At 39.7% G+C, this 12,206-nt stretch overlaps 1 protein-coding gene across 5 annotated transcripts in view; it reads right to left on the bottom strand.

The window, feature by feature from the left end:
- Tbc1d30 (TBC1 domain family member 30) overlaps positions 1–12,206 on the bottom strand; it is an 87,382-nt gene that overhangs the window by 20,563 nt on the left and 54,613 nt on the right. For 4 of the 5 annotated variants that reach the window (XM_040280375.2, XM_040280374.2, XM_040280377.2 and 1 more), the window contains 3 exons: positions 9,023–9,191; positions 7,007–7,175; positions 1,715–1,820 (listed from right to left, as the gene is read on the bottom strand). In XM_040280375.2, the coding sequence (XP_040136309.1) occupies positions 1,715–1,820; positions 7,007–7,175; positions 9,023–9,191 (444 nt within the window). The remainder of the gene's footprint in view (positions 1–1,714; positions 1,821–7,006; positions 7,176–9,022; positions 9,192–12,206) is intronic. The other variant, XM_040280376.2, reaches the window with a different exon arrangement.

A 12,206-nucleotide genomic window follows, 5' to 3' on the forward strand; every position in this document is an offset into this window, starting at 1 on the left:
CTTTATGAAGGCAGAAAAGCAAGACTCTGGAGAGAACAAGGTATGGAGGAGGTGTGTTTCCAGGCATTTCTTTGGGCATGGAAGACAGTTTGACTTGATGAGACTAGGACAAGGGTCAGAGAGAGAGATATAGGAACTGTGGCTAAAAAGGAAGATCAACACCAAATAGCCAAGATGTTTAGCTGAGTGATTTCTGCTGCTCTAGAGGCAGTGAGAAGCTGTGGAAGTTCCACATGAGGGAGAAGGAATAATCTTTCATAGTCCTACTTTAGACAGATGATGCTGTCTTCTTCCTTTTTTTTTTTTTTTTTTTTTTGGTACCAGAGCTATATCTCCAGCCCTTTTTAAAAAATATTTTATTTACAGACAGGGTCTCACTGAGTGGCTTTAGGACCTCACTAAGTTGCTGAGGCTGGCTTTGAACTCGCAATCCTCCTGCCTCAGCCTCCCAAGCACCAGGGTTGCAGGCATAGGCCAGTGCACTCGTCTGATTCTGTAGCATGTACAGAGTCTCATGTTTGGAAAATGCCAGTCATGGACCTGGGACAAAGAACAGTGTTCAGTAAAAGGCACTGTCCTTCAAGAGAGAATGAGCAATGAAATAACAGGCCAGGATGTGTGAGAAGAGTTGGAATCAGAGCATGAAATTAGGGCCAGACAGAACACTTCCTCCTTTAAGACAGACAGGAAGAAATAAAAGGGATGAGAGTACACAGGGACACGGAGGTAAAAGTAAGAATGCTCAAGGGAATTGGATCAAAGGGTCAGATAAATCAGATTGCTGCCTGCCAAGAGCAAGAGAGTCTGAGGAGCTGGGGGAACCTTGGAGTGAGCCACAAAATGAACAAAGCCCCTCACCTATCTGCCTGAAATTGTCCTGAGTCTTGGTTTTGTAGCCTGTTGAGTGGTCCTGGCACCTCAAAATGACCATGGGACCCCAACATAAAGGTGAAAGTAGAAGCCGAGAATAAGGAGGAAAAATCACAAAGAAGTAAGGAAGTCCCCAGGACAACCCTGGATACAGCCTGCCATTTGTCAGTGGCAAGAGGAAGAAGTAAGAAGAAAAGAAGTGATTGAAAGCACAGGAGGAGAATGAGGACAAAACTTTGTTGCAGACCCTAATGGAAGAAAGAGCACCAACACACCAGCTCTCTTTTCTGAACTTGCTGTCAATTTCAGTGACTTGGTCAACGTGATCTTGAGAGACAGCAAAACGTGAAGGAAAATATGCAAACCCTTTAAGGCTTCCATGCTGAAATTTATGATTCATGTATAATAACCTGGTTTTAGAAAGTAGAACAATGCAGGTGAAAATGAATCAAAGTGCCAATTAGAATAATAATCTTTTTTATCCTAATACCTGCCCCCAAATAACAATTTTACCTCACAAATATCCCTTTAAGAAGGCTAAGAATCAGATTCAGAATAAACACTGGGTGATTTGGGCTGTTTTCCCCCCGATTTATTTTTATTTTGCGCCTAATGTTTCTTAAGCGGCACAGTTTGAAGGAAAGCCCTAACAAACAGCCATCATTCATTTCTTCCTTCCTCTTGTCACATAAATTCTTATCAAATTAGACACAGACTCTTAGTCAACTGAAAAAATTAGACTGACAGCTATCCAAATACATTTCCCATAGACTGCTGCTCTGACACCGGTAGTTACTTTAGCACTGGGTTCCTGCACCCAGGCCGGGCCCCGCTGCCCACTCACCTGCATGAGTTCGTGGCTTTGCAGAAGGTCATTCTCCAGCATCTCCTGGGTGAGGCGCCCCATGGTGCCATAGAATTCATCTGCTGTTTCACAACATTCTATCTGCCTAGACGAAGAAAGAAGGGGGGAAAGGACTTATTGAGGGCACTCATGCTGTGTAATGGGTATGTGCTGTAGATACAAGATGTGCTGCCTCTCACCATCAACCAAGTTAGCAATCAACAGAAATCAAAATCCTGGGACACAATGAATATGAAATAAAGATCAAAGGTACCAAAACCAAGTTGGCCCCGTGGTCTACACCCATCAGACAGGCTACTCCTCTGGGGCTGAGGCAAGAGGATGCTTGAACCCAGGAGTTCAAGACCAGCCTGGGCAACATAGTAAAACCTCATTTTAAAAAAAAATAGCAATCTAGAGGTACTTGTTCTGGTATGCACTCCCAAAATCCCAGCAACACAGCCCCACTGTGGCTCTTCATGGGTTCCATTGGACACATTCTATATATCAGAACACCCAGCACTGACCAGAAATTATAACCACAGAATTAGGTTCTAAAGAACAATTATCCCCTGCAGAGACTCTGTTGATCTTAATCTACAGTGATAGCATGAATAGGTGGAAACCAAACCACAGTAGAGCTAAAAGTCAAAAAATACAAAAACTTCATTTGCATATTTCATCAGTCCACAAGAACTTTCTGAGCCCTTCTCAGGGAAGAATCTATCACCTGGTAACCTGTGAGACAGGTTGGACTTTCAACTTTCTTCTAAACTGAGGTGTGGGGGGGTGAGTAATCCAAGTCAAAGAACACAGGGTATTTCTGTTTTATCTATTATACTGTTCTTTGTACAGTTGGACAGTTCAATTTGCTCACCAACTGGGTGATGTTCATAGAATCATCCAAAAAAAAAAAAATGATGATGGAAAAACCTCAGGCAATCAACAGGGTATTGTGTGGGTTGTTTCTGATGGTGTAAGTATATAAATGAAGTAAACTACTAAAATATTATACAAAGATACAGCGTAGGATGTGGGTATAAATGAAAAGTGGTTAAGTTTACCCTGGGGAGTGAGGAAGAGAAAAAGTGCTTTGAAAAATGCTCTCCAAGCTGACAAAGAAGAAAAGATATTCTAAAGATACCAATGCAGGAAACAGCAGGCCTATCTGGGGAACTGCAGGGAGCTCCACAAGACCAGGGGACAAATGCACAGCCAGAGGGAGACAGTGAACACTGAGGCTAGAAGCCTGCAGACATATGATCACAAAGGCCTCATCTGCCAGCTGAATCTCTTCAGGACACAAGTGTTGAAAGGCTTTTAATAGGGAGTGATGTTGTCCTTGGCAAGGTCAGCCTGGAGGTGGCATGGCAAATGTGGTGCATGACTGGAAACCAGAGAAGACACACCGCAATGGGCAATCAACAGAAAGCAGTGAGGGAATGTGCCAAGATGGTGAGCCAGAGGAGAAAGGACACGCAAGAGATGCTAGTGCAGATGAACTGATGGTCTACAACTTACAGATTCCAAAAGCACCCCTCGGTGAGTGAAAGGAGGGAATCCCCAGCCACAGAAGCAAGGTGGAAGGAGATGCCCCATGGATAACCATATGTAAGGCACATATGTTGCTCAGGCACACATCAACTGGAGATTACCTTTTATGCTGTTTATGGTTTTTCCAATGAAACTTTTGTGGAGTGGATTATAGGCACTAGAGTCAGAAAGATCCAGGGGTAAGTCTCAGCCCTGCTAATCATTAGCTGTGATAGTCTTCTCACTTGAAATGACAGGGAGGAATAACCCTACCTACTTCACAGCATTATTGGGAGATCTAAATGAGCTAATGTGCTGAATTTGCCTAACATAATGACAGACACTATCAGCACTTGATGATATGTGTTGGTTGCCTTCCCTTGCATGCTCAAAAGATTTTCAATTATGATAAGCAAAAATTCTACCAGACTGATTTTATATATATATATATATATATGCCACAAACTATGCGTGGGCTATGTGTGGACAGTTGCAAACAGTAGCCTCCTGAGGGGATAAGTCTGGCATTGGGAACTCCCTCTGGCACCCCCCCCATGCAGGTGAACTTCCCTCCTGAAGCTCTGCCAAAGATCCCCCCACACTGCACCTGAGATGGGTGTGACCTGCCAAAATGTCAATCACCCTGCTGACTTGGAGACATCATGAAGCAAGACTCTACCCTTGCAACCTTATCCCTTCCTTTGATGTACCAGCTTAAATAAACCACCGGAGCCATTTTCTCTTTGTCTAGTTCCAGAACCCATGTAGACTAGATCTATCCGGGGCTTCACATTCTGTAAATATATTCTGAGTATTTGTGCTTTGTTCCTAATTATCTGAGAATGTAAGTTTTAGGGTGGCTTGGACTTCCCTGGTGGAGGAGAGATGGCAAGAGAACCTCTCAAAGAGATGCTGGCCAGCTGGCCATCATCACCCTGATATATATATATATATATATATATATATATATATATATATGATCATGAAGTTCAGGATATGATATATGTGTATTTACACACATATATATATATATATATTGCAAACACTCATGAATATTAGCCACTTATTATCAGTAGACTTGCATAATTAAAAGCACAGATTCACATTAGATCGGATAGAGAAAAATGATGGGAGGGAAGGAGAGGAGTAGGGGGGATAGGAAGGGCAGCAGAATATAATAGACATTATGATTGCTGTATATATATAGGTGACTCTATGACCAGTGTGATTCTGTAATCTGTAAAGTCAGAAAAATGAGAAATTATACCCTAATGATTCAAATGTATGAATTGCCAAAATCATTGTAATGTCATGTGTAGCTAATAAAAAATAAATAAAATTTTTTTAAAAGCACAGATTCAGATCCAGGATACTTGGGTTTAAAACCAGAACCTTCCATTTATGAAAAGGGGGACTTTAGGCAATTCACTGAATCCTGTGTCTCAATTCTCACATCAATAAAATGAAGATGATGACAATACATACCTCTACAGGATGATGGTGAAGAATGACTTAGTTAATGTATGTGGAGGACTTGGGACAGTGCCTGTCCATTTCAAACACTCAATGAATACTGGCTCTTACTTGCAGCTATTGTTATTATGTAAGAGTGACACTGCTGAGATTACCATAGGAATAAATTCCCATCCTCCAGATAATGACTAGATGGGCATAAAGCCAGGACTTCCTCTTTTCTTCCTGCCCCATTATTAAGAAGTCACAAAGGTGAATATCACTGTCCCCCCATATAATAGAGAGCTTTACTATTTTAATACTATCAACCAGTCACCTAGTAACTGGACTGTCACACCCAGAAAAACTCAAAAAGCTTATAACATATAATGTAGATCAAACACACGTGACTACAGAATGTAGATCAAACACACGTGACTACAGAATGAGTTAGATACTGGGAGAAAATGAAAAGCAAACAGTACACTAAATCCCACACAGATGAACTGATTGGCCTACCTGAAAAGCAATGTTCAATAAAACAAAAGCAAAGGAGAGAGCTATGTCATATTTTAAAATACTTGTACATAATAATGATTTTTTTAAATCCCTGAATTGATAGTTAGTGGATCTTTTTGTGGGGGGAGGAGGATACCAGGCATTGAACTCAGGGGCACTCAACCACTGAGCCATATCCACAGCCCTTTCTAGTATTTTATTTAGAGACAAGGTCTCACTGAGTTGCTTAGCACCTCACTGTTGCTAAGACTGACTTCGAACCCACCATCCTCTTGCCTCAGCCTCCTGTACTGCTGGGATTACAGGTATGCGCCACCACGCCTAGATGGTGGAACTTTCTTTGCAAAAAAAAAAAGTGCTGGAAGTCTCCCAGGAAACAAGTTATCATAAATAAAAAGGCTAGTTTAAAAAGGTTTTGAAAAAAGACACTGCCAGTGGTGTATAGTTTTTTGACATGTTGTCCATGTCATGGGTAATGTTATGGTTTGGATATCAGGTGTTCCCCAAAAGCTCCTGTGTTGAGCAGGAGGTTAAACAATTAGATTATGAGGGCTGGGGATGTGGCTCAAGCGGTAGCATGCTGGCCTGACACGCATGCGGCCCGGTTTCGATCCTCAGCACCACATACAAACAAAGATGTTGTGTCTGCCGAGAACTAAAAAATATTTTTTAAAAATCTAAAAAAAAATTAAATTATAAGAGCAGTGACCTATGAGTTCATTCTTATTTGAATACACTAACTGGATGGTAACTGTTGGTAGATGGGGTGTGGCTGGAAGAAGTGAGGCCACTGGGAGCATGTGGGGATTACATTTTGTCCCCCTGACTCTTCATTCTCTCTACTTCTTGGCCACCATGAGCAAAGGAGTTTCCCTCTGCAACACCCTCCACCATGATGTTCTGCCTCATCTTGGGCCCAGAGCAATGGAGTTGGCCAACCATGAACTGAATTTCTGAAATTGTGAGTCAAAATAAATTTTTCCCTAAGTTTTTCTTGTAAGCCAGTTTGGTCACAGTGACAAAAAGCTTACTAACATATGTACCCATTCAAGTCATTCATAGCTCTGGGAAAGAAACATTGAAAACTTCTCTGCTTTTCAAGTAAACTGTTAACAGTCTCATCCTAATGTGTCTTCCATTAACCAAAGGTTACAATGTTAATGTATTAGTCATAATATATTACAGATAAGTGAAACTACCCTATCTTTTTCAGCCCTGCTACCACTAGTAAGGAATGTAAGTAAAATTTATTTGGTAATATGTTTTGGCGGGACCAGATTTAAACACATAAGCAATTTTTCATGAAAAGAAAGGAGTTCCATAGAGTCTACTATTGACTATGTACCAAGCACCCTGTTAGAATCTTCTACAGGTTATCTTATTTAATTTTATCACAGTTCTGAATGGCAAAACAAAACAAATAATAAAGATTCATAAATAATCCAAAGTATTATGTAAGCCAATAAATCCACATGCTCCTCTCCAGATCTTCCACTTTCTCTTCCATCTGAGTTTCCCTCCTTCCTCCAAGAGAATGTCCAGAGGGATGCTGAGGAGAGACTCAGCCAGGACAGGTCCACTGAGGAGGAGAGGAGAATCCTCCTCTTCCCTCTGCCCCGAGCAATCAAGGAGGGGGGCGGGCAGCTGAGATTTCAGGAGCCTAAAGCAATTCAAGAAAGTTCACAACTTTCTCTTCTCCTCACACTATCAATGCTTCACATTCAAAGCACAAAAATTGCTTGAGGCTCTCAACATCACAGAATGAAGTAGATGAGGGAAATCACTTACTCTCCCAATTTTGCCCAGATGGCCAGTGACACCCTTAGGATGATCTCCGAACCTTCAAAGAAGACTGAATCCCAGATCTTTAAAACTGTGTGATTAGGGAGACACGTGGCAAAGAGAGTCAGAAACCACTGCATCGTGAAGACATTCGTAAGTGGGGGCTCGTATCCACCTGAAACAAAACAAGCATGCTTAATTCCTTCAAAATTGATGATGTGGGAAATGGATCAACACCCTTCTCAGTCTTCCATGTCCACTCAACTAGGTTCTATTTCTTGACTTATTCCTTCATTCTACATCCTGGTTCTTTCTTCCTTTTATTCCTTCCATGCTTCTGGAGGAACGTAGGTGTTTTTAATGAAAATCTCAATCATGTGGGCTTCACACATTCTTTATGATGCTTCAGAAATCTTAACCTAAAACCTAACTATGGCTCTACCTGTTGTAGGGTGCTGGAAATTAAGAAGAAAGTTTCCTTACCAAAAACAAAACAAAAATAGAGGATTTTAGCCTCTCAAAAGCAAAAAGGCATCAGATTTTCAGAATCTTATAAAGCACACTTTTACTCAAATGTGGCCAAAAAGAATCAACTTGTTTATTATAATTTATCTGTCTGCTTCTTAAATTATGTACACAATTCTCAGCAAGCTAGCTGGAAAATCCCAAAATATTTGAAGACTAAACAACATTAAATTTAAATACATTTTGAACTAAACTATATATAGTTTTAAAGAAAGATCTGGGGTTCCATCCATTTTCAAATTCTGAATTTACTAAAAACAGTACTTCCACTTCTTGTGATATCATAAGCATATATTTTATTGAAATATAACTCAGACGTTTAGACTGACCTTCCCTCCCAGTTACAGTCAGTATGCACAATTACTCAAGTGTAAGCAAAAAAGAGATCTGTTTTCCTGCACCCATTTTCTTCCTCCTTACCTATGAACAAACATTTGCTCAAAGATTAGAACCAGAGGTTATTCCTCATTAGCCAAGTGCCATGAAAGGGAAAACATGTAGCTCAGTAAAACATGTCTGACTGCAGGACAGGCAAAACCAGTCTATGCAGAAGCATTGTGAAACTCACGCAAGTATACAGTTACGCTGTGCACCAAATTAAATACAGATTATTTAAATAGACTAGGAGAAAAAACTTAGAGACACCCAGCTGTCACTAAAATATCACAGTGTATTTTAATCAAAGATTAGATCCTCAAAATCCTTTAATATGCTCCAAGACTTAAATGTGTGGGTCCGACTAACCCACAAATGCATGATCTACAACAGGAACCAGCAGCCAAGTCCAGGAAACAGCAAAACAAAACATTCTTTCCAGTATCAGGGCACAGACAATAGGTGTAATTGCAGCAACTTCAACCAGGTACTGCTGAGAGCTGATGAGGCCACTAGATGGCAGCAGCACTGGGAACTGCACTTTCATAGCCTCAATGGTTCTCCAAAGCCAGCTTGTGCTAAATGGTACCTGAAGCTCAGCTTTAAAGAACTCTGACAGGTTTGGTGCCAGTGTAGAGCACTTTAGACAATAAGACACATGCACCATTCTTCATCTAGAGTACAATATATCCCGTTAGTTTCTGATCTGGTACCAAGGGGATATTAGGCTCTCAACCTGTTTTCTACCCATGACCAGCTAGAGGCTTAACACATGACCCTATATATGTATTTTCAGTTTTGTTTTTATTCTCTGGGAATCTATTTCATTGCACCAAACTCTTACAACAGAAATACCTGGAAGGGCTAGGGTTGTAGCTCTGTGGTAGAGCGCTTGCCTAGCACTTGTGAGGCACTGGGTTCAATCCTCAGCACCACATATATAAAAATAAATAAATAAATAAAATGAAGGTATTGTGTCTATTTACAAAAAAATAAATAAATAAATAAAAAACAAAGAGATACCCAGAAACCTGCATTTCCATTCAATGTTAGTTCATGTATAGAGTGGAATCTCACAAGCCAAATATTTTTAAAGGTTTAATAGCAATGAAACATCACAACCTCCACTTTCTTTGTTTGCAGTTCTCTGAAGAGTATCCAGGTGTTGGGATAATTCAGGGAGTTTCATTCTCAAGAGGTCTCTGAAGACAGCCATATCCACAGACAATGCCCGGAGATTATTGACAAAATAGCTTTCAGGAAGTACCTTATCAATCAGGTAAATCATAATCTAAAGAGAAAGATAAAGAATAATACAGCTTCATAACAACCAAAATCCTAACATGTCCAAAATTAAAAGAATATAATTCAAATAGATAAAATGCAATTAGCCAAAGCAAACTCTCCTTTAAATGTGTCAGTACCAATTTTTCAAGGCTCACTTACACCCGGTGTAAGGAGAAGGCGGCATAATTATCTAAGTAACTTAGACCCAAATTCTGCCGCCCTCTGAAATTCCTAGATGGGCCACCAGACCCCATAAGCAGCTGTGATCACACAACTCTCAGCTTCACTGAGGAATGAGAGAGCACAGGCTTCATCAGCCACCAGCAGGAGCCTCAGCATGGAATCCTGGACATGAGTAGTTTACGACGTCAATACGAAACCCAAGAGATGGCCTATCATAAAACACCCACGCTGAGGTGGCCCTGAGATTCACTTTCCAATTACCCGGGTTATTACAGCAACTGATGTTGGCTTTTGACTACTTTCCTCTCCCAGGAGAAGGCAACCAAGTTTTGTTTGAACAAATGGGACTGTTTTAAACCCACGTTTCTTTCATAAGATCATCACCTGATTTCTTCAAATTACAAATCTTCATTCTTGAGTTTTATACTTGTATTACCTTTTCTCATGTGTTAAGAACCACTAGATCTAGTAACACAAAAACAAGTTCTGGGGGCTGGGATTGTGGCTCAGTCATAGAGCATTCGCCTAGCACTTGTGAGGCCCTGGGTTCAATCCTCAGCACCGTATAAAAATGAATAAAATAAAGGTATTGTGTCCAACTACAACTAAAAAATTAATATTAAAAAAAAAACACAAGTTCTGTCCTTCAATCCCTAGTCCTTTCCCTGTCTGCTTTTATAGTCCATAAGAGACCAGATCATTCCCAGAGCACCAAAAAAACAAAATTAAGAACAAAATCATAGCTGGCTCTGTATGCAGGCGGAAAAGTGCTGTCTCACATTTTTTATCTTCAGGATACCACAAAACTCTATTTTCAAAAAAAAATAAAGTGATAGATAAAAATCAATCTACCTCTGATCAATAGAGATCTCCCTATCTATCTTCCAGCCCTGCCATGGGACCATTTTCCCCTTATTCCTGGCTTATACTTTCTAATTTTAGATTATGGTTTTGTATGATTCTTGAGAAAGCCCTCTGAGGTTTTTGATCCACAAGCCTAGGGAGACTTCTTCCGTCAGCACAGAATGTACCAGGTAAATGTATCATTGCCTGGGAAACAGGAGCTCGGCAAGACAAGGAGTACATTCAGTCCACCTGGAGGAAGAGGTCCCAGATGGGAAAGAGCAGACTCCCAACAGGGTAGAGCACCCCGGTAGGCACCTAGCACTCCGTGGATCTGGAGAAAGGGGATTTATAGGAACAGAAAAGCAAATTTAAAGGTAATGGTCTGGGGGTTATTATCCTTTTCACCTAAGGAGAAGTTATATAGTGCTGAGAAAAGTACTCAAGTCATTATTAAGAAATTATGATCCCATCAAAATTATGAGAATAAGAAAAGATATTTCTTCAATTATTCTAGTAATTCTTATAATAAAATTCTCAGTATAAAGTCATCTCAAAGCCTGGTGTTAAGACAAAAGAAACAGCTCACTTAACCAAATTTCAAAGACCAAATCATATATCTTAAAAAAATAAATAAATGAGATAAATAATGAGAGGGCTTCAAATTTTTGACAAATATTTAGAAACAAAATAATGACTGGGCTGGGGTTGTTGCTCAATGGTAAAGCGCTTGCCTCACACGTGTGAACACTGGGTTCAATTCTCAGTACCACATATTAATTAATACAATAAAGTCCTTTGACAACTAAAAACATTTTTAAAAATCTAATAATAATTACTAACAAAAGACAGTTCTGGAAATTAGAAAAAAAGTTGTTCACCTATTTTTAATAAACTATGAATTTCCCTAATAATTTCAACTTGCTAACGCCAAAATGGCTGCTAAAAAAACACACTGATATTTTTCTTGGCATCAGAAGTGCTTCTTCATCAACCCAACTTTCCTCTGCATATTAAATATCTAATCACAAGATCTACACATTCCTAAACAATGATGATATATGTCATCTCATTCCATGGGGCTTATTTTCTTGGGGACAGAAATAAAAATATTCAGTTTCTCTGCTTTGTCCAATCCATCTTTTTATGTGAATTTTAGTTTCTCCAGTACCACTGAGTCCTTTCATGAGTTGATTGGCAATGTATACTTCTTTTCCCAAACTTCTCCAGCTCTCCGACCTGAATCACTTATTCCAACTTTTTAACAGAACAATTTTCATTTCATAGTCATACAAATTTGTATGTATCTGGAAAAAATACTAACAGCGATAGGATGAGTAAATAAAATTGTTTCTTAATTAAAAATGTCTTAAATTCTCATATTTAATTTGTCACTGTCCACCCCACTTCCTCACCCCCACCTATTTGATTAAACAAGTCATTTCAAAGCTATTTCCTTAAATACATGAATGGAAAAAATGAGCAGGTGAACACACACTTAAATCATGTCCGGCTGGGTTTATAATTAAGTCCACTGTGATGTGTATAAACCTAGGAGGAACATGTGCTTATTTTTCCATATCACACTAGTCAGTGATAGAGAATGTCACTGAGATATTCACCACAGTCAAACACAAGAGTTGGTAGGGTTGGGGAGGTGTTTTGAATACAGAGAACAAGCCTCCATCTAATGTATCACAAACACTACAATCAGCAGCTGCTTAAATGTTCAAATATGAATTGGCAACCCACATTGCCCTTAGCAATGAAGGCAGTGGCCATCCTCCACATTTGCAAGGCTTCATTTCTCCTAAAGACTATTTCTGGTGATACATGACTCACATTCAGACCCATAAACTTACATTGTTAGTGTTTTATCTCAAGTTGTTTCCAGAATTGTGTCTAACTAACAAAGGTCCTACACACCAAAGATTAAAAGGTAATGATATAATTCACTTCCCTGACCTTTCTCCAAACACCTTCCATAGATACA

Source organism: Ictidomys tridecemlineatus, chromosome 6 (assembly GCF_052094955.1).
Source record: "Ictidomys tridecemlineatus isolate mIctTri1 chromosome 6, mIctTri1.hap1, whole genome shotgun sequence".
Taxonomy (NCBI): domain Eukaryota; kingdom Metazoa; phylum Chordata; class Mammalia; order Rodentia; family Sciuridae; genus Ictidomys; species Ictidomys tridecemlineatus.